The sequence below is a fragment of the Podarcis melisellensis genome, assembly GCF_964234715.1.
Source record: "Podarcis melisellensis genome assembly, chromosome: 2".
Taxonomy (NCBI): domain Eukaryota; kingdom Metazoa; phylum Chordata; class Lepidosauria; order Squamata; family Lacertidae; genus Podarcis; species Podarcis melisellensis.
The window spans coordinates 62,158,037-62,181,113 of NC_138529.1; the positions used below are offsets into that span (position 1 = coordinate 62,158,037).

Genomic DNA, 23,077 nt, shown 5'->3' on the forward strand with positions numbered 1-23,077 from the left:
TCACATTTTATTTGTATTATGAACATGTTGGGCAGGTGGACACCATTAACTTCCATTGTCATTTTGGAAAAGTTCCCTCTTTTGTCTTGTGGATGTGTTGCCAGTAGTTTAATTATTCAGTATTAAACCCTAACACATCTTAGCCTCACTCCCACTGAATCTGTCACTCACTTCTTCTCTGTCCAGGTGCTTGGCAATATGGATTTGTCCACCTTTGGGATCAATGATGAAATGGCCCAGTGGATTCCCTACCACAATTGAGTATGTGATCTGGTTGTTCATCAACCCATCCTTGTCATCTGCTAGAACCTGTAGAGAGAAAAAGAGCTGAGTTATTACCACCACCAACCTTTAGCAGGAAAGAAGCATTATCTCTTGTGAAGGTTTCACTAAAATAAGCAGAATGGGTGGGTTGGATTGGCCTGATTGCGGGGGCGGGGGAGCATGGATCAAAGCCATGGGGCAGATTGTGTGTGTGTAGGCCTAGGAAATGATAGTCCTGTTTGGAGGTGTTGCCATTTCCTCTGTGTAATGCCAAAGCCCATACCAGCCTATTTAAAAGGTGTCAAAGATTGGGCTGATCACTAATATAAACTCAGTGGCCTGATTCTCACACAACCCTAAATTATGCCTTGGCTTTAGCTTTATGTGTGAGCCCTGCTCACTGGCGTAACTATGGTTTGTTTACTGCCAGAAAAGCCTCAATCTGAAACCACGGTTTGGTGTTGGTCTATGAACCCTGGTTCTTTTAAACTATGGCTTGGTGCTATGCATGAGCCTAACATTCTTCCTTAACCATGGTTTCCTTGGCCACCCAGAGGCTTGACAAGCTGCAAAGTCACAAGGCAAGAGCAGCTGGAAAACAACCCCAACTTTGGAGAAGCAAGCTATGGCTTGTTTGATAGTCTGCAGAACCACTCATGGTTTGTTAAAGATGTTAGATGCAAACCAGGCCAGTAATGGCTGCTTTTAAATGCTTTCTCTTTATGTACCATGTACCAATATGTACCAATATTGTGCCTGGTCTGATGATGATGAATGGAGATAGCTATCAGATAATATGCCTAACAGCATCTTTTCCCACTGCCTTTTCCCACTTCTCCCCTTTACTGCATCCATTATTACACCAGAACAAAGGCTCATCTTCTAGTGACAATCCTGTGCACTGCCCACTGTGTTTTCCTCCACAGAGGCCATTAGAACACAAAACTATAGTGCCAGAGGGTGTGGCCAAAATGCAGTAGTGAAGTCCCATGCTATTTCTTACCGTGATCACCATTTCACCAACAGCTGCATCTTCACGGATGTCGGCAATGTACGGGTCTTGGCTGAACATTGGCACGTGGTCATTTATGTCTGTGACGTTGATCACAACCATGGTGATGTCACTGAGAGAAGCAGAGCCCTTCCTTATACCCTCGATAGACAAGTAATATTCATGGCTAACTTCGAAATCCAGGCTTCCATTAACATATAAGATGCCTGCGTATAGACAGGGACAAGAAATGTTTTGAACACAGGACAACCAACATACTAGCTATACAAACTAAAGGGATGGGTGGCTACCTCACAAGAAAATATAACTATTTCAAATAAAGCAACATTTCCATTCAAAAGTGACCAAAATTTACTGCTGTATTTTTGAGTGAGAACAAAACAACCACTAGTTTTTCCTTTCCCCCACCCTATAAAACCATGGCTCTGCATTGTTGATAGATTTGTCATCAGATCTGTATGGAAAGGGACCAGGGGAAATAACTGCAGCGTGCAAGAGAAGCACCAGGGATAGACAGGAGAAGCCAATTTGCAGAAGAGCAAAAGTACCATTGGCTTATCTTGCCTGCTGAGTAAATAGCCCACTTACCTGTGCTGGAATGGAGCCTGAATTTCCCATGATCATTTCCATTCATAATTTCATACTTTATCTCGGTGCCCTGAGCACTAGCCCTTGTTAATGAAGACAGATTCAGAATCTCTGTGTCAACAGCCACGTCTTCCTGTACCACAACCACGTATTCCGTATCCAGGAACACCGGCAGATATTCCTTCAGATCCACTACTGAGACGGTGACAGTAGCAAAGGAGGAGAGGGAGCGTGGAAAACCCCTGTCTGTGGCACACACGGTGAGCTCCAGTGCAGTCACCTGTGATTCTTTTAGAGGCTTCTCCAGTCGGATCACTCCAGTTGCCTCCTCTATTGAAAAGTGGCCATTAGCTGACTCAGGAAGAGCATAGACGACTTCTGCATTAAGACCTGGGGGGAAGGGTGGACCCACAAGAGACAGAAATATTACAGGAGAGAGCATTTCATTTCCATCTTTATTTAATACATGGGAAACAAGCATATCTAGCGTCTCATTTCTTGCCTTAATAATCAGAGATCCAGACTTTAACCTGGAGTAGGTGGCAGTGCTTCCTGAAAATAGCATAAATTATAGGTTTACGTGGACGTTATAGATTGCGTTTTGTTATTATTTGATGAAGAGTGGAAGGTTACTGTGTTTAATTTGCAAGTGCTTGCAGGTTAGGCGTCTTGTCATGGCACAAAACGGGGCAAATCAGATTCTAAGATTCATGTTTCTTTGCAAGAAACAATTATGATCAAAAAGAAGTGGAATCCTTCCAGATGATATCATTTTTTAATAACTTTGGATCACCTGGGGGGGTTAAATCCTCCATAATAAATGAGAAAAATGATCTGCGGCAAACTACTCTATAGGCAGCATGGGTGTTTCTGCTGAATAAAGATCAGGTTTTTCCATCTGTTTAGATTAAAAATATATATATAAAACCATGCCGCAGATTTATAAGCTGATTGGAAACAGCAAATAACTGGTTTTGCAATGGCATGAATAGGGAGAGCTTCTTCGTCTCTGGTAGGAAAGTTTAAAAGTCAGAAATTTTTGGAAAATAGTAATTAACTTCAAAGAAGACGTACTTGAAATATATTATAATCCAAGAGGCTGAAGGCTTCAGGTATCCAGTTTCTGTTCAGTTTCAATTGCTCTAGTTCTGACTAGGATTAATTATGTTAGGCTATATAGAAATGAGTGACTATACAGGATCTGTGAAACAATACCATTGGCATTATAAAGTTACCAGATTGATAGGGTTGCCATATTTCGAAAAGTAATATGTTGAACTTTTATTAGAAACTCACTGGGTTTCCCCTGATACTGTATTTTGCTGATGTCCCGAAAACCAGGACATGTCAGGAATTTTACTGACATATGACAAGTCTACCAGAATGATGAAAGAGAGCTGTCTCCAACAGCCAATGGTCTGTAGTGACTAGATACATAGGCTATTTCACATCATTTACCTATGACACGACACAGCTACTCTAGATCTGGGAATTGTTTAATATATTACAATCACTTATTATACACTTTTATATATTACTGTCATGCATGATACAATTTGGATCATACATTTTGTATTAGCATACAAATTTTTCCTCTTCATTATAATGTGAAAAGAGTCATTCTAAAAATGACACACACACCCAAAGATTTTCCACTGCAGAAAGAATTTCCCATTAATCTATTTAGGCATAGCTAAACTTGAAACTCAAATTTCAGTAGCATTTGATTTCCACATCATATATGCACAAATCTGTCAATGGTCCATCAAATAGGTGCTTGCCTATGAGATGTCTTCCTAAATATCCTGAACTCTCAATCTCTCTCTCTTTTTAATCATTAAATTGCTTTGGGATGCTTCATGGGAAGTGGTTCATTAACAAAATAAATAAACACATACATAAATATCTTAACAAGATTACAGAAAACACTCACGATACTTAAAATTAAGTTACTCATGAATGATATCTTTTCTTCATTTGCCAAAAACATTGATCTGTTTGTTCTATAAACTTGCAATAGAGACCACATTTTGTCTCACCTTCATCAGGGTCCCTTGCGGAGACAACTGCCACGGGAGTCTTTACTGTGGTGTTATCAAAGACAGCTACTGCACAATGACTGGGAAAGAACCTGGGAGCATTGTCGTTTGTATCCTCTAGGTCCACAGTTATGCCCACCTGGCAAAAACGTCCTCCTCCATCTGTTGCCTTGGCAACAAGCTGGTACTTGGGCTTCAGCTCCCGGTCAAGTAATGAAGAAGTGGTCAGCTCCCCTGGCGTGGGAATGATCAGAATGAATAAAGACATAAATACGGGGCACATTCCATGACATCCTGGGCTTTTAAATTGATAAAACATGCATGCTTACCTAAACGTTTTTTTAAAAAATGGCTCCAGGCTTTGGAACTCATATTTAATAGCCGATAGCCTTCTCTGCTCTGCAGAGTTGCCTGAGTATGCTGTTCTTTCTTGGACTGGTGCAGAGAATTACGGACAGCATGTACCAGTCTCTTTAGAAATAGACCTTACTAAATATTATACTACTGAAAAATCACCTTCTTCAAGAGCTCATACCATATGGGAATATTCTGAAAATAATATATATCCAGGCCAGGGATGTCAGAAAGCAACAATTTCCATTCTGACGTGTATTCTTCACAATCAGCACTGTTTCTATTCTGCTGCAGTTCTGTTTTCAACAAATACTACATTATTTATCCCACTGTCTGCTCATGAACAAGATCAGCACAATTATTTATATAACATCAGCTGCCCTTATGTAACTTAAATTCATTGCGGTATAAAGACAACATTAAAAAGTAATTAATTAGGCATCATTTGTGGGCTTAAAGGCATTCCAACAAAATTGCGAATGAATGCCAATTGTATTTTTTTGACAGGCTATACCCACGTGCTGCTCCACAACACATGCTGACTGGGGCTGATGGGAGTTGAAGTCCAAAACATCAGAAGGGAACCATGTTGGGGAAGGCTAGCACACAGGGACAATATTCTGATCTCTAATGTATGTTCAAAGAGTGGGCATGAGAGTCAGGGATACCCCAGAGGGTTGAGGAAGATGCCCATCTTACCTGTATGGGGGTCTAATCTGAACTCATCAGCACCAGATCCATGGAGACTATAGGTAATTTGGCCATTGCTACCAACATCAACATCTGTGGCTGACACTTTCAAAATAGAAAACCCTTGAGGCACATCTTCTGAAACACTCTCTTCATATGGTGTCTGGAATGAAAAGAAAGAATGTTTTCAAGTGAAAAGAGTGACTTCATTCCAACTGAAATGCCTTGCTGAAGTGGTCCACTCCATTACAGATGCTGGGATTCAGAATAGTGATGAAATGGTCATTTCTTGCATTAGCTGAACCTATCTAGTTCAACCCCATTGCCTAAAGTCAAGGCTATGCATCCACAGGCATACGTATTGGCCCGGTTTGACTTTGCTATAGCAAATGGTGAAGCAAAGGAAATGCGGATCTAGAGAGAAGAAGACCACTGGAATCCTAATGAAAGATGCTTCAAGCTTTATTAAAGAAGAATGAGCTACATATATAGGCTATAAATACAAACAGCCATAGATCAGCCTCTGCCATCCTTACCACATTGTGTGTCCTAGGCAGAGTAAGAAAAGGGAAACAGTTACAAAATTCCAAGGCGCATAGCTCCTCAGGAGTACCTAGCCTCCCAGTTGCAGTGTCACTGCAAGAGGGCAGTGCAGCAGGGAGATATGCGCTGTGCAGACACAGTGCAAGGAGCACTGGATTGGCTCTGTTTGTGCACCCATGCAGTGCCACCCCCCACAATGTCACCCTTCCCTCTCTTCCTCCTGGCAAGTGGTACTGGCACTGCTGCTGAAAGGCCAGGTACAGTGGTACCTCGGGTTAAGAACTTAATTCATTCTGGAGGTCTGTTCTTAACCTGAAACTGTTCTTAACCTGAAGCACCACTTTAGCTAATGGGGCTTCCTGCTGCTGCTGCTGCTGCTGCTGCGACTGCGTCGCTGCACAATTTCTGTTCTCATCCTGAAGCAAAGTTCTTAACCCAAGGTACTATTTCTGGGTTAGCAGAGTCTGTAACCTGAAGCGTCTGTAACCCGAGGTACCACTGTATATGATGGAACACCTCCCCGCAGACCACTCCTGCAACTTTTTGTTAAATAAGGCCAGTGAATCCTCATCATCTAATACTCGTAAAGGACCTAAATCAGGCACCCCCAAACTCAGCCCTCCAGATGTTAAGGGACTACAGTTCCCATCATCCCTGACCACTGGTCCTGTTAGCTAGGGATGATGATAATTGTAGTCCCAAAACATCTGGAGGGCTGAGTTTGGGGGTGCCTGACCTCAATCATATCTAATCACTTTCAACCTAGTTTTTCTCTGGGGCAAGTTTTCTATGAGAGTGCAATTCCATGCATTTATGATTCCTTACACTACGCAGCTACCATTTTGATATCCAGAACCATCAAAAATATTAAGAGGCCATAGTTTGTACAAAGAGTGCAATTCTGCTCTGTTTTGCTATTCTCCATCTTCTCCACCTTGAACTCTTTTATATTGCCTCCTCCTTTGCCCCCAATCAGGTACAAGGCAACAGAATCACAACACAAGTCATAGTACTTCTAAAACAAGAGGAATGGGATGACTCAACACTGCCAACATGTAATTGCTCAAGGGGTTGTCCCACCTTACAAGGTGGCTTCTCCAGGTCAGCTTTGGTTCCAAATTGGCACACAGCTAGTGGTGTGGGGTTCTCTCTCTCTCTCTCTCTCTCTCTCTCTCTCTCTCTCTCTCTGTGTGTGTGTGTGTGTGTGTATGTGGACGAGGAGACACAACTTTATAGACATACACAATCACCTGCTTGCATTCAGGGCTGTTATCATTGACATCAAGGACTGAAATCTCCACTTCTGTTGCTGCTTGAAACTTTCCATCAGATACCATGACTTTGAGCAGATATTTTTCTCTTTCTTCCCTATTCAGAAGCTTCTTGGAAAAAACCTTCCATTCTCCATCAACCTCAGCAACGCTGAACTGTCCCAAGATATCTCCTTCTGATAAGGCAGAGAAGGCATCATAATTGAAGACAATACAAAGTAAAACAAAAAACAAAAAAACTAAGAGTTTAAGGAGAAGAGGTAAAGAAAAGAGACAAGAACCCTGACATTGCCATCCTATGCATGCGTGCTCAGAAGTAAGCCACATTAAGTTGAAAGGGACTTACTCCAACAAAGTATAGGATTGTATCCTGTGTCTCTTAAGTCTCATTCCTCTGTGTGGGATGTTTGCCCTAGTTATATTGAACACACTGCCCCACTGACTGCATCTATGTACTTGACTCTGAGCAGAATTAAAACTACTATATTAAGACTATATGGGCAAGATTCAGCTAATGAGCTTGACTACCAGAAGCCCACTTCTGCGATGGGGCTTTCCAGTCGCCACCTCCCACGCCCTGAGGGAATCCCCCAGAACAGCATGAGGAGGAGAAAGGGGAGCATAATGTGGCTTAGGAAGGAGCCAGGGATTGCTTTTGAGTTCTCTGATTTCAAAGGGTTGTCCTTCCAGGCAATGCTGGCATGTAGTTTTCAGGCCTGCACCCCACAGTACCACCTGATTTGAAACATGATGCATTACACGGTCCTTAGTTAATAAAGGCTATCATCTGATATTATCAGCTGCAGAGATTTCAGCAAGACTAATTGTAGGATAAAGTGCTTCAAGCAAACCTACCAGAAAACAAGTTGTATTCTATTTTATGAAAATGTTAGGAGAGATAGGTTCTTACCAGTGATGTAACATGTGACTTGTCTGTTCTGCTCTGAAATATCATTGTCTACAGTTCTAAGTGTGGTGATCATTTGCCCAGGCTCAGCGTTCTCAACCACAGACCCTTTGTAGATTTCAGATGTGAACTGTGGAGCATTGTCATTTTCATCAGTTATGGTGACCACCACAAGGGCTTGAGAAGAAAGCTGGTGTTTCCTACCATGGTCTGACGCCACAACAAAAAACTGGTAGGTTTCTTGAACCTCACAATCTAGCTCTTTAAGAGTCATGATCCAACCACTTTCACTGTCAATGGTGAAGAGCTCTCTGGTGTTGCTTGGTTCTGATCCTAAGCTATAACTCACTTGCCCATCACTTCCAGTATCTTGATCATTGGCAGTGACCTGAATCACAGTAGTTCCTGGTGGCATGTTCTCCATTACAAAGGCCCTGTAAGGATCAGCCTCAAAAATAGGCTTGTTGTCATTGACATCTTTTACATGGATGTTGATGGACACCAAAGAGACCAAGTCAGTATCCTGGTGTGAGCAGTGAGCCAAAACATCAATCTGGTACCATTTCATCTTCTCATGATCCATTGCCTTCTCAATAGTCAAGGTGCCTGTTCGTTTATCCAAAGCAAATATCCCCTCTTTATTGCTTTCAGCAGTGGTACCTTTCACCAAACTATAGATGACAGGGTCCTCTGCCACAGCACTAACTGATCCTATTTCGGATCCCTCTGGGAGGTCTTCAGATGCTGAGAAGGTGTATAGTGGCTCAGAAAACCTTGGCAAGGACACCTCCTTTGGAACAACTTGAAGATTCACTGGAACAACAGAATTCCAATTGGGAGGTCCTGCATCTTCAGCTTTGACTTTGAAGTTCACTGTCCTGTTTTCTAGCCTGCGGAGACTCTCTTTGACTTGAACAACTCCAGTTGCAGTGTTAATCTCAATCACATCCTCTGCAATAACCTCCTCCACTGAATCAACAGAGTAGGTGACGTCAGCATTCACTCCTTCATCAGCGTCATAAGCTAGTACTTGAATGACTGGTGACCCTCTGCTCACATTGGACTGGATAGACAAGATGTATTCAGAAGCTTTGAACTGTGGCGGGTTGTCATTTTCATCTGTGAGTATGATTTTGACAGTACAGAATGCCACCTTTCCTCCCCCGTCCTTGGCCATGATTTTAATAGCAACAACTCTCTCTGTGGAATTTTCTCTGTCCAACTTCTGCAGCGTTTCAATGCGTCCCTTGTCATCTATTGCAAATTTCTCTTGGCCAAGCTTGTTTATGATGGTGTAATCGATGGTGCCATACGGGCCATCATCTGGGTCAGTGGCTAGCAATTCAATCACTTTGGTTCCAACCTTGGCATTTTCAGCCAATACGGCTTCATATACATCCTGCTGAAATGATGGACTGTATTTATTTACATTTGTGGTATTGATGTATACTGGCACTGTGGTTTTAAACACGCCATCTGATGCAGAGACTCTGAGGTTGTAAAAAGACTCCAGGTCCCTTTTGCAACGATTCAGTGTGGAAATGATTCCAGAAGTGCTGTCAATGGTGAAATGCCTTTTCTCATTCCCTGAAAGGATTAGATATTCCAATCTATGGGTGTCCTCGCTATCAGGGTCAAAAGCCTGGACTTTTATCACAACATGGCCACAGGGGACCATTTCACTCACATTGGCTTCATAGTGAAGCTGACTGAACTTGGGTGGGTTGTCATTGACGTCTAACACACTGATCACCACAAGGGCTTCAGTGCTGAGAGGAGGCATTCCATGGTCTGTGGCTCTCACTCTAATGCGAAATTCATGGTTGGCTTCATAATCTAGAACCTGAGTTGTTGTTATTTCACCTGTGCTGGCATCAACATTAAATAACTTTGACGCGGCTGAACGGTCTTCCAAGATCTGGTATGAAACCACTTTGTTCCTCCCTGAATCTCTGTCAGTAGCAAGGAGCTGTATGATGGGGGTCTGAGCTGGCAGGCCTTCGGTGACTGATGCAGTATAAACCACCTGAGAGAATTCAGGAGGATTGTCATTGATGTCTTCAACCTCTACTTCTACTATTGCTTCTGAAAAGGCACCCATTGCTGTGTCTGTAGCTCTGACTGTAAAGGCATGTTTTGTGTCAGATTCATAGTCTAGTTGGCTGGTGACCATAAGCACACCGGTCTTGAAGTCAATGTTGAAATGTTTAAGAGCTCCTTCTTCCACAATGTTGTATATTAAACGCAAGCCTTCAGGGCTCCGAGCCTGGATGTGGAGAATAGACGTGTAGAGTGGAATGTTTTCAGGCACTTTCACAGTATAGAAGAGGCTTTGGAAGAGAGGGTTGGATTTGTCCCTCACCATGATCAGAACCTCTTCTTCAGCATACAAGGGAGGTTCACCAGCATCTCTGGCAATCACTTTTAGTATGTATTTATTTAAAGTTTGAAAATCAAGGGGTTTCTTGAGTGAGATGTCCCCTAAGTAAGGATCAATCCGGAAATACTTGTAATCTTCTGCAAAGGAATAAAAAATGACTCCATTATTCCCCAGATCCCAGTCAGTGGCAGAAACCTGAAAGATGACATCACCTGGCTCAGTGCCATCCTGCATAGTTATATAATATGGCACATTTTCAAAATTGGGTGCATTGTCATTAATGTCGTCCACATAGATTTTGAGCATTGCTTGAGACACCCTTGGCGGATTTCTAATGTCCTTTACTTCCACTGCAATATCATAAGTGTCTTGAGTTTCCCAATCAAATTCTACGCCCTTGGTCTGTAGCACTCCTGAAGACTGGATCACCCTGAACTTCTCTGTGCCATTCATGATGGAGTAGAAGAGGGGTTCATTCAGTTGATTCCCAATGACACCAAGAGCAACCAGAGTTTGAATATCTGTGGTGTTTTCCTTCACTGTTGCTGTATATATATCTTGATCAAATTTTAAGGTGCTGTCTTGTGGTTCAATAAAATGAATCCTAACCATAGCACTAGCTGTATATAAACCATCTCCAGCTCTAACTGTGAGTTCATGATAGCGTTCTAAGGTGGTAGCATTCAGCACAGAGATGAGGCCAGTTGTTGGATGAATGTAGAAAACGTGACCAGGATTCCCTTCTACTATACTGTAGGCTATCTCTGAGTCCGCATCTTCTGCATGTATGGTATAAAGCTCCATCCCGTGATGGACAGGAAGCCCTACAGAAAGTTCATAAATATCTTTTGTAAACACAGGAGGACAATCATTAACATCCTTGATATAAATGGTGACCTCAGTGGGTTTGGAAGCAAATAAATTGGGTTTCCCACTGTCACGCACATGGACATTGAAGTGATGAACTGGGACACGCTCATAATCAATTTCTGCACAAGTAGTAAGAGTGCCCATGCTTGGATCAATTTTGAAAAAATCCAGTGCCTCTGGCTGCAAAATTTCATAGACCAATAAGGCATTAGAATCTCGGTCAGCATCTGACGCATGAATCACAAGAGGTGCATTGTTTTCATCCATAATCATACTTCCCAATGGAACGTTCTCATTGATACGACCAACAAAGGAAGGCTTAGAAAAGATAGGCACATTGTCATTCTCATCTATGACATAAACAAACACCAGAACATCCATAAATGCTCCGGCCATATTGGTGCCACGGATTTTCAGCTGATAAGATGAAGCCCGCTCAAAATCTAGATTCCTTTGTGTTGTAATAAGGCCAGACTGATAGTTGATGGAAAATAAGCCATCTTTATCTCCTTCTTTTACTTCATAGGTAACAGACGAAAGGCTTGTGGCTGAAACTAGGATGACAGGAGAGCCAATAGCAGCAGATTCACTGATCTCTATAACGTACTCCTCCTCTGAAAACTGTGGAGGTGTGCCATCAGAGGGCTTCATAAAAATGTTCACAGTAGCAGAGTCCTTCAGTTGTGGAAACCCTTGATCTTCTGCCTTTACAGTGAGAACAAATCTCTCTTGCTTGGTCTGATCCAGCTTCTGAGACACTGTAATAATTCCAGACAACTTGTCTATAGCAAAGAAGTCTCCATTGTTTCCTGAAAAAAGAAAGAATGAAAAACCACATTTAAATTGCTGTTGTGTTTATTGGTTTTCGTCACCCATCTGATCACCCACCTAACATGTACCCATCTCATTTATTAGGAGATAATTGCTCTTAAAAACACTTGTTGATGGGACCCGCCCCCCAATTATTTCCCCCTGGAACTTGTGCTGTTAAGACAGTGCCATATATATACGTATATATATAAAACAGCCTTTCTAACAGTTAAAATGAAAGGCTTAATAGCCAGTTCTGATCTACTTTATTTGGAAGTAAGCCATTGCTTTTTCAGTGGCGCTTATTTCTGGAAAAGGATTGCAGCTTTAGGGACAAATAGCCTTACTCAAGAGAGCATAATGGGAAACAATGCCTTCCCTGGCAGGCTACACTTTGTTTAAAGAGATTTAGAAATGTGAAACGGTATTAGCCGCGCATCAATTCAAAAAGTTAAACAGACTTTCATGCTACACTTAGGAGCTGCTGGCTTGGAGATGTAAGGCTGTGAAAACTGATAGGAGCAAAGTGTGTTTGTGAACTCAAAGAAGAAAAATGCTCATAGAAAAAGAATCACAACTCAGATTCGTTCAACACATTGGCTAAAATGGTGGCCCATTTTTATTTTTAGATGCCACTTCTGTCCAGAATGAGTAGAGTGATACTGACCTGCTGAACATTTTATGATGTGTCCACATGGTGGGGGCGAAAGGAGAATGAATGAATGAGTAAACTATAGTGCTTTGCTGGCTGGCATAGCTGAGCAAACAAGTGCTAAGAAAAATTTCCAAATCATATGAATCTTTAGATTGGTAAGCAACAATTATTTATGTGCCTTATGATCTCAAGTGATTAAATTATGGCTATAGTAGCTTTTGGAGTATTTTTGATATGACATTTATTGTACTAATGGAATCGATTATTTAAAGCAGCATAGCCTTATGGTTTTAAAATGTTTATACATGGTATATTGAACCGATATGAATTATTGTTTTGTGTGTTTGGCTTTACAGCAATATGTATATACACTGATGAAGGATATATTTGGAAATGGGTGCTTTATGCTAGCTACTCTGCCTTTTTATTGCTCATTAGGATTTGATGCCGAATACACTATCATTCATATAAACTGAAATTTCACATCAGCCTTTTTGTGCACGTTTTTGTCTTTTTTTGCTTTACCAGGCAGAGAGCCAAGGAGCAAGCAAGCAGTGGCACCTACTACTCCTCTTTCTTACAACCCCTGTAGTTTAGGCCTGAATGAGAGGCAGGTAAACAATCAGGTTGTAATGGATAATGAGAAGGAGCAGGTCTTGTTGGTGGGCTTCCACCTGTGGTGTGTGCCCTTGGCAGATGCACAACCATCTGACTCTTGACTTGATGCTGGTTCTGCCTACTAATACAATGGGAATGTGGTCAATGAATTTGGAGCCTGTGGTTAGACGTGGGGAACCCAGAGGCACTGTCTTCAGCACACAAGATGGAAAGTGAAAGGACAGGGGCTGAGAAAGGACACGGGTCCTGCAGAACCAGGTCCATCTAGTCTAGCATCTTGTTCTCATAGAGGTCAACCAGCACATTCATATGCCAATCCACTCCAGTTCATGCAATTTTCTTGCTCCTATTAGTCTTGCATTTATAGCACACTGGGAAAAACCATATTTAGCTAGCACATGCCATTACACTCAGTATTCAGGGAAACACTTGCATTCATAGGCAGCTATAAATTGCTCGAGTCCCTTACCTGCCTCAAGGCAGTAGTGGATTTCAGCATTCACTCCTCGGTCTTGATCCAGGGCTCGGACTTGCACAACCTCTGTGCCTATTGGGGCTGCATCCAGAACTTCCGCCTTGTAATGGAGGCTGGAGAACTGGGGAGGGTGGCTGTTGCAGTCCTCTACGTGGATGACAATTCTGGCAAAGTCTCGCTTGACCGGGACTTCCTGGTCTCGCACCTAAGTGGCAGAACAGGTGGACGCGTGAATGTCAATCTTAGAGAAAAGAAGGCATTCATTGCAATGTGACACTTCCCAGCTGCAGAATGCCAAGTGGACCTGGGGGAAAGGGACAGTATGGACTTGGCATCGCAACCACTCTCATTCATTTGGATGAACCCGTGAGCCACATCTCAATCTCCTGATTCCAACAGCAACAGAAAAAGACTCCTACCCTGCAAGTGCATCAACTCCCAGTTCACTGCTGTTCTGCTCTATGTGCACCTACGTGGTGGAAGGCAGGGGCAACCACAGACATCTAGTTGGCTGGTGCTGTTGCACCATGTCCCAATTGGAGCTCAACCTCAGGAGCCAATAAGAGCCTTCATTTGGCGGTTGGGCAGGGCTTGGGTGTGGACCAGAGGGAAGCCTTGTTGGAGGTGGATGTAAATAGGAGCCCTGGGCTGTGACTTCAGTACTCAGTGTCATGACCAACTTCCCCTCCCTCCCTCCTACAGTTTCAGGATGTTCTTTGGTCACTGGTCAAAAAGGTCACAGTTGGCCAATGGCTGTGAGGTTATTGCCTTTCCCATAGCAAGAGTGTATGTTTGTGTATGTTCATTTATTCCTTACTGTCATATTTTTGGCAGGGAAGGACAGTGGGGATCCATAACTTATGGGGGGGACTACCATAAGGGATATTAGGTGTGGTGCTTCAAGGTCTTCACCCTAGCTTGGGGGGCCATTCCCAATGGCCATATATTGGCACATACCCCAGGTTGCCATCTCAGTGGTCCTTGGCATGGTGGGCTGCATGGTGGCCTCAGCAGTTGGGAAGGGTGGTGGTAGGCTGTTCTTCCCTGCAGACAGATACTTACCCATCCCAACCCAATATATTGACTGCAGCCAATAAAGTAATGGCCTTGTTTAACCCACAATAGTATCTTTGTGTTTTGGTCATTGCACCCTGGCACAACACCTAGCTGTGCACGGCAACAAGTACACTTTGACTGAAATTGAGAAAAACTGCTGTAAGGCACTCCAAGCCCATGGGATAGAGTTGGATATAAATCAAATAAATATACAAATTGCTTTCCTGTGACTCCCATACCATGACTGTCAGGGTGTGCAGCGACATGGATTGCGAATCAAGTGCTTCTGCCATCATGAGTGTGCCACTGCTTGGGTCCATCTGAAAAAGCTTCATGCTTCTGGGATCCACGCTGCTCTGAAGGGTGTAGATCAGTCCTTTCCCATGGTCCTTGTCTGTTGCACGGACCCAGGCAATTTCTGTCCCGGGAGGTGTGTCTTCTGGAATGTGAGCCTCATATTGATACTCCAAGAACTTGGGGGAATGCTGGTTAATGTCAATCACACGGATATAGGCCTGCAAGAGTGTAGGGAGAACATATGTAAGAGAGAAGGCAGGGTGGGGGCTGGAATGATGAGGTTAATTCTTAGACAAGCACAGCAATTTTGACAGAAAACTCTATTGCGGTTATTTTTTGTAGCTTTGGAAGTATATTCAGCATGCCAGAGTTAGCAGGCTTTGGACATGTGCACCCTGCCATGTGCACAAATGCATATCTAAAACTTGTGTTCCAGAGAGCTTCTATGCGATTTTTGTCAATGACTTGATGTGAGTCCAGTTCTAAGCTTGAGGTCTTTGGTGGACAACCTCTGCTCTGGATATGGCCTCCCTGCTGGTTTCCCACAGGCATCTGATTGGCTACTGTGAGAGCAGAATGCTGGAGGAGATGGGCCATTGGCCTGATCTAGCAGGTTCTTCCTATGTTGTTATGTGGGCTTACATGGCAGTGGGACCAGGTGACATAGGGCCACTGTTTTCATTCCCCACCATGTCCCCAAGTGACGATACTTCAGGGGCATGGAATTAAAAGTGCAGTGAGAACTGCTTGTGATGCCTGTCTGGAAAAGAACATCAAGGGGGCACAGGGCAGGTGTCAGTGGTGGGCTCTACCAGGGTGCCCAGCTTGAACGAGATGACACTATATCTGAAGTGATGACCTCATGGAGGAAGGACCGCAGCTCAGTGCTAGAGCATCTGCCTTGCATGCAGAATTTCCCAGGTTCAATTCCTGCCATCTCCAGGACTGGGAATGTCCCATCTGAAACCTTGGAGAGCTGTTGCCTATCAGCGTAGACCATACTGAGATAGATGGACACTGCATAAAGTAGCTTCTGATGCTCCTAAAATGGCATGGGGCATCCCAGCCAATCATACTGAAGTGTAGGCAAATGAGGCTGAGGATTATGAAGGTGAAGGATAAGGATAAGCAACAGCAAGGGGGACCAAAAAACTCAGACACCATGAATGTTTGGTGATAATCAGTTTAGCTGCACTGGATGTACATACTAGAATTTAGAAACTTATTTGGTGTAGTTGCACTTCTGCTTATTTCATCCCAGGAAACTAACAGAATAAGGACAGGAATGACATGGTGGGGAAAGTGTACAATATATCAGAAGCAGCCTGGAAACGTATTTGCAAGAGCCTGGAAACGTATTTGTAACAGGAAAAAATAAACCCATCCCTAAGCTCGCTGTCAAATGTTGCAAAGAGAATTTGGCAATCTCTGTCTATTTGCTCCAATTGTTTTTCATTGCAAACCACATCTTGGAAGGAGACAACCTGATGCAATCGCCTGCTTTCTTCAATGAAATCCAGCTTGCCACGATTTTGCAAGAGCAGGTTCACCAACATACCCAGCAGTGATTGTCAATGCCAAAGTAAACAGAATAAAAGTTCCTGGAGGCCGGGATTGCATGTCAGCCAAGGTGTCAGAAGATGACTCTTAGTGGCAGCAGAACAATGTTATAAAGACGTTGAAAATACCATCAATCTACTACTGAGTCACACTGAAACAGCACCCTCAACATCTGCTTCCCACCATCTCCTAGTTTTTACATAACTTTAGTGGCTATCAGTAAAGCAATTATCAGATTAAATCCCTGCTAAAAGCCTTGTTTTCCCAGGCAAACCTCTACTTGTTGGCAGGAGTGAAAGGTGAGGTTACCTACCTGTTGGGAGACAAAATGCATGTCTACACTATAAAATATCAGGTCACTTTTGAATTCATTAGCTGTCATGGCTACTGGCCAAAGACCCCCTGAACAACAGATCTATAGCAAATAATTCTCAGTATCTTGACAAAAGTTACAATTCCCAGATTGCTTCAGAGAGACTCTGACAGCTAAACCAGTATCAAAACAGTTTAGAGATGCCTTTGGATTGACACATGCAAAGGAAAGAGGTGGATTGGTGGAACCATTTTTGGTCCTCACCTTTCTCCTGGACTTGCTAATAGGCCTTACAAATCCTGCCAGTTATGTGCAACAGGCAATTGCATTAGATGCAGAATTATTCTGACTGCTCAGACCCTGGGACCTAGAAATCTGCCTTACCCTGAGTCAGACAATTGGTTCAGCTAACTCAGTATTGGCTACATAGACCGGCAGCAGCTCTCTGGGATTTCAGGCAGCGTTCTCTTCCAGGCCTACCTGGAGTTGCCAGGGATTGGTAATGAACTTGCCAATCTAATGAACTTAGGAAGCCTCAGGGCTTCCGCATCACCATGATTCAGATTCAGGATTCAGTTCCTCTCATCCTGGCCACACAGGGAAGAATGCTCATCAATCTCAAATGCCTGCCATAATTATCTCAATACATATCTTCATGTGGAGATGTGCTGAAATACAGTGTCATGGATGATGTGGTTGATCTGGATGAATGAATAAGCCCTTTGTTGTTTTGGGTCAAAACTGATGTGGTGCAGGAGACTGTCATCAGCTCACCCTTTTAACATAGGAAGCTACCTTCTGCTGAGTGAAACCATTGGCCCATCTAGCTCAGTACTGTCTACATTGACAGGCAGCAGCTCTCCAGGGCTTCAGGCAGCCCTACCTGGAAATGTCAGGGATTGAACCTGGGAGCTTCTGCATGCAAAGCAGGTGCTCTAAGCTGCTGCCCTCTCCCATGTGGCTTAGAACAGCTCAACACAGCAGCACAATGACCAGGTAAGAGGAAAGGGACCACAATCTCCTCTCTGACAGACTGCATGTTTGCTCATTTACATTAAGCAGTGGTTAGGCTTAGCTTTGTGTGCAAACTGGGCCCCTGAGTCTCCAAGTACTGTACCACAGTTGGCCAGGATCTGCAGAGGAAGGATTTTAAGAAAAAGTGACACTTTTGGTAAGTGTTCTTATTTTTATTTTTTTGCTGTGCATTGAGAAGAATTTGAGCATTGAGTTTGGGGTGTTTTCCCCAAGTGAGCCTGCATGAAAGACGGTGCCATTTTGCTAATCTACACAGGCCAAATTGGGAGCCCCTTATAGCACCTTATCCCCCAGTCTTATGCAAATTCAGCTGAACCATGAATTTTTAGCATTTTGGCAAAGTAATTTTTTGAGAGAACTCTATCTGTGTATGTTCTTATCCTAAGCTCTTATAAAAACTCTCCCTGAGAATACAGAAGGGTTTGGACAAGGCTTTGTGGATGCTCACCTGTGTCTTGATGATGCTCGATCCATCAGTGACCTGCACTGTGAGGTTGTAGTTTGATCTTTTCTTTGCATCCAGGGTTCTCGCAATAACAATGCTGCCAGTGCTCTTCTCGATGTCAAAATCCATGTCATCATCACCACCTTAGAGGAAAGAGATAACTTAAGTAGATAGGGTAGGAGTTATGACGGAGGAGGCCAGGTGTCTGAGTAACAGCATCTCCCCAGGCAGGCAGGGATCCAAGAGGGGGAAAAGTATCATTGCAGCTGGTAGCATTTGCAACAAATAAAATATATCCAGAGGCAGGCAGCAGAATAGCAAAAAAGGTGGGTGGAAAACCTCTATGAAAGGCTTCTATTGTCCTCATTGCATCTTTGTTTATTTTCCCTAAGTTTTGCATAGGCTTAAGCATGCAATAATGCCTAGTTTGTTGTTGAAATGCTATACAAGGTGAAGGGAGCTGAAATTAACCAGTGGGACACAGAAGGGCATGTTCTGTTGAAAAGAAGGACTATCAGGAGAAACTGGCAGGGGAGAGGACATTTGCTGGCTTTGCTTCAAGGTGTGATGCTTAAACCAGTTCCCCTCTCTCTGTTGAGACTTGCTCCGATTCATAGATGAGTCCTGGGCAAGGACAAACATCTGTAAGATTTGCAGTGGAGCAAGCCACCCCAAAAGAAGATGTTTTGGAAGCCACTGCAGAGTTCTTATTCATTTCCCCACTGTTAGTTACAATTGGATAAGGACTTAAATAATGCACATTTAGCATCTGAAGACTGAAATAAGACAGAAAAAAACGCAGCTTTATTCTCCAATAGTCCATAAAACTAAAGAGCAGGCTACATAGATGATGAAAGGTAGTCAGCTTGAGCAACCTGTGGCCTACCAAATGAAATGCAGCTCACCACCACCAATAGTGACCAGGCAGAGGCTGCAAAATTGCGAGGTTACCTGGCAGGCCACAATACCCATTTGGTGGGCTGCTTTCAGCTTGGAGTGTCACAAGTTGTGTAAGGTTGACTAATCTATAGGTTATTCTCCAAGCAAGGTTTCTTAGAGCTCTTTGTGTGACTATACACTGAGTTAGAGAATGTATCCTGCTTCTACACTAGGCATCATCTTGTGGAATAGTGATGCTGTGTTCCCTGACATCTGCATGACATCATGAATGAAACACCCTCCCATTTTTCTCCTTTCTCTGCCTCACCCCATCCCCAGAGCTAAGAAAAGATAACTTTTCAACACAATTGGCTAGCTGCATAATCTCCCCACCACTAATTCACAGCTTTTCCTGCCACATGAGGCGTGTATAGACTGCTCTATTTCGTCCACCATAGTCCACCTCTTTTCTCTGGGAATCACCTCTGTCATGTTAATCCTTCCATTTCCAAATAGCATTTCCTCTACAGCTATTTCTCCCCCCCCACACACAAAAAAATGCAGGCATATGTTGAGGTGGGAGGGGGATCATGATCAGAATGGGAGTGATAGTCCATACTACAGTCCTGACAAATATTCCTTTCAACCAAGATGATCAAGGGTCTGCAAACCAAGCCTTATGAGGAATGGTTGAGGGAGTTGGGGATATTTAGCCTGGAAAAGAGGAGACTGAGAGCAGATATGATAGCCACCTTCAGGTAGTTACAAAAGTCACATTGGGGAAGGGCCATAGCTCAGTGGTAGCGCATCTGCTTTGCATGCAGAAGGCCCCAGGTTCAATCCCTGACATCTCCAGGTAGGGTTTGGAGAGATCCCCTGCCTGAAACCCCAGAGACTTCCGGTCGGCGCCAGCGTTAATGGCGGTCCTTGCTTCGAGCTCCGAAGCAGGACTGCTCCGTGAGTTCGGGTCTGACCCGCTACGGCGAGCGGGGGACCCCTAAAATCACAGGCGCTGAAGCCTGTGAACAAGGAGATTCGGTGGGCACCTTTGCGCCCCCCGGTATCGCGAAAGAGCCTTTTTAAAGGCTCCGGAGCGGCATCGGGTGTGAGCGCGGTGCTGAGGATCGCAACCCAGCTCACGGAGCGAAGCCGCGTCGCCATTGACGGAGAGCGCCGATTCCTTCCTGAAACTACCGATTGGAAACAACACCCGTGAGTAAGAACAGCAAACAAAGGGAACGGGACTTTAAAATTTAAGAAGATTTGGCTGAAAACGGGAGAGGCAAAAATTAAGGAAGTCTGCCCCCCGGAACTGCATGATTGACTGAGCAACGAAAAGAGTAAGCTGTGCTTAAAAGGGACGTTTTTATGCTTTTTAACTTTGTTAAACCGGACATCGGAAGAGGACCTCCCCCCCCCAATGAGCAGGAGAGGGGGGGAAGAAATTTGACTTAATTTTATCTGCTTAAGAAAGGAGTTTTGAACGGGAAACCTTCCACTGCCGATACCTCTGGCCAGGCTGCCGGAGCAGTGAGCGCCTGAAGTGAGCTGTCAAATTTGACTGAGGATACAAAGTAAGATTTATCTGATATAAAATAACAGGGCTTTAGTGGACAAAATTTGCAACATTTTAAATTGCTACAAAGTTTACTTGGACTTTCGCTTTTGGAACTTTGCATGGCTATTTCTTTCCCTGTTTCTTTGTCTTCGTACTGGATACAATGTACTCCCTCTAGAGGCTTAAAAGAGAGACTGCTGCATTGAGGTAGAAACAGTGGGATTTTCCAACTGCAACTGTTCCTGTGGGAACGACCTTGAGATATGAGCGGCCCACTGGATGAAATATCAACAAGATCCAAAGCAAAACAGGCTCAGGCTCAAAAGAAAAGAGGCTCCTTGACAGGAGCAACAGCAACACAGGAAAGAACAACAACGGTATCAATGGATTCAATGACACAGGCTCTACTCAGGATAAATGAATCTTTAGAATCACTTACTAGGCAATCAACAGAGAACTCCAAGAAACTGACTGAATTGACAACAAGATTGGATTTGAACACGACAATAATATCGACTAATACAGATTCTATAAACCGTTTAATTCAGGAAAGTACAGAGACGAGGAAAATAGCCGAAAGCGCGAGGACCACGGCCGAGGAAACCAAAGGGAAATTTGTTCCTATTGCAAAGAAGGTACACGAGCATGATGAAGCCCTGGCCCTCATGGAATTGGAGAGGAAAGGCAAGAATTTGAAATTGAGATTGGTACCTGAGGAGGAGGAGGACAAGCTCGGGGAATTCCTTACAGACAAGTTCCAAGAATTTTGGAGTGAAGAGTTGGGGGAAGAGGAAGAGGATTTTACAATAACTACAGCCTTCCGGATTGGCAGAAAGCAAGGTAAGAAGCCAAGGGATTGCTTAATAACTCTCAGATCCAAGGAAGAAAGAGATAAAATACTGAACCTACATTTCCAGAGGGCATTGATTATTAAAAATTCCCAAATACAGATCTTCAAAGATATTCCTAGATACCTTTTGGAGGTCAGAACACAATTTAAAGACCTAGTCGACTTACTAAAACAAAACAACATTCAATTCAGGTGGGAATTCCCACAAGGGTTGTCCTTCAACTTCAAAGGGAAAAAAATCAAAATAAAAACAATTCAAGACAAAGAACACTTTTTGGAGAGAAACCTTGAGGACTTTCAGAAAGGAACTGTAGAGAGGGAAACACTGGATATTACAAACCTATCGTTTGGATTGAACCCAGCACCGACCGACGAGGAACAAGAACTTGGAGCAGTGGGTGGGAAAAATACCCAATAACAAAAATGTCTCTGCAACTTCTGAGTTGGAACTGCAATGGTCTAAACCATCCCCGAAAAAGAGACCAAGTTTTTCACATACTAAAAAAAGAACAGCTAGATATAATTTGCTTGCAAGAAACCCATATTGCCAGGATACACAGGAAACTTTTGATAAATAAGAGATTAGGACTAGAATTTGTTTCCTCAGACAAAGTCAAGAAAAGAGGGGTGGTGATTTATGCCAAGGAAAAGTGGGAACCAAAAATGATCTTTAAAGATGATGAAGGAAGATACCTGGCAGTAGAAATTCAAATTCAAGGAGAAAAGATCTTAATTGTTGGAGTTTATGCACCCAATGAGGGGAAGGCAGAGTTTTTCAAGAAGTTGCATGAGACCTTAATGGACTTTATGGACTTTAAAATTATAATGATGGGAGATTTCAACGGAGTTGTCTCCACAAACATGGACAAGGCACAAAGACAAGTAATATCCAAGGATGGGAGACTACCAAAGACCTTTTTCGAACTCACTGACACCATGGACTTGATTGACATTTGGAGAACTAGGAACCCTCTGGAAAGAGAGGGAACCTTCTTCTCGGAAGCAAAAATGACCTGGACTAGAATTGATCAAATTTGGATTTCTAGCAGTCTGGCACCAAGAGTGAAAAAAACAGAAATCTGCACAAAAACCTGCTCCGACCATAATGCAGTCAAGATGGAAATGAAATTAACAACGGCTGGAACCTTCAGATGGAGAATGAATGACACCCTATTTAGAGATGAAGAAATTTATCATAAGGCCCAAAAAATATTGAAGGATTACTTTGAGATAAATTTGAGAACTGAGGTGGAAAAAAGAATAGTATGGGACGCAAGTAAGGCCGTGATGCGTGGATTCCTAATTCAGCAAAATTCTATAAAAAGGAAGAAACAAAATGAGAAGAAGGAAAAGATTTTGAACCAGATAAAGGAAGGAGAAAAGAAACTGAGATCTAAGCCGAAGTCTCACGAGATTTTAAGAGAAATAAAGTACCATCAGACGCAATACATGGAATTGATGAATCAAGAAATAGAATGGAAGATAAAGCAAATGAGACAAAGGACATTTGAATCGGCAGACAAATGTGGGAAACTGCTGTCATGGCAACTGAAAAAGAGGCAAAAGTTAAATACGGTGACATCCCTGGAAATAGATGGGAAAATTATC

At 43.2% G+C, this 23,077-nt stretch overlaps 1 protein-coding gene across 2 annotated transcripts in view; it reads right to left on the reverse strand.

The window, feature by feature from the left end:
• Window positions 1–23,077, reverse strand: part of FAT2 (FAT atypical cadherin 2) — a 112,963-nt gene that overhangs the window by 22,929 nt on the left and 66,957 nt on the right. For both annotated transcript variants that reach the window (XM_081900955.1, XM_081900954.1), the window contains exons 7-16: window positions 18,186–18,325; window positions 14,772–15,047; window positions 13,471–13,681; window positions 7,672–11,727; window positions 6,741–6,937; window positions 4,957–5,110; window positions 3,904–4,137; window positions 1,865–2,254; window positions 1,268–1,482; window positions 172–309 (exon numbers count right to left, since the gene is read on the reverse strand). In XM_081900955.1, coding sequence (XP_081757081.1) covers window positions 172–309; window positions 1,268–1,482; window positions 1,865–2,254; window positions 3,904–4,137; window positions 4,957–5,110; window positions 6,741–6,937; window positions 7,672–11,727; window positions 13,471–13,681; window positions 14,772–15,047; window positions 18,186–18,325 — 6,011 coding nt within the window. The remainder of the gene's footprint in view (window positions 1–171; window positions 310–1,267; window positions 1,483–1,864; window positions 2,255–3,903; window positions 4,138–4,956; window positions 5,111–6,740; window positions 6,938–7,671; window positions 11,728–13,470; window positions 13,682–14,771; window positions 15,048–18,185; window positions 18,326–23,077) is intronic.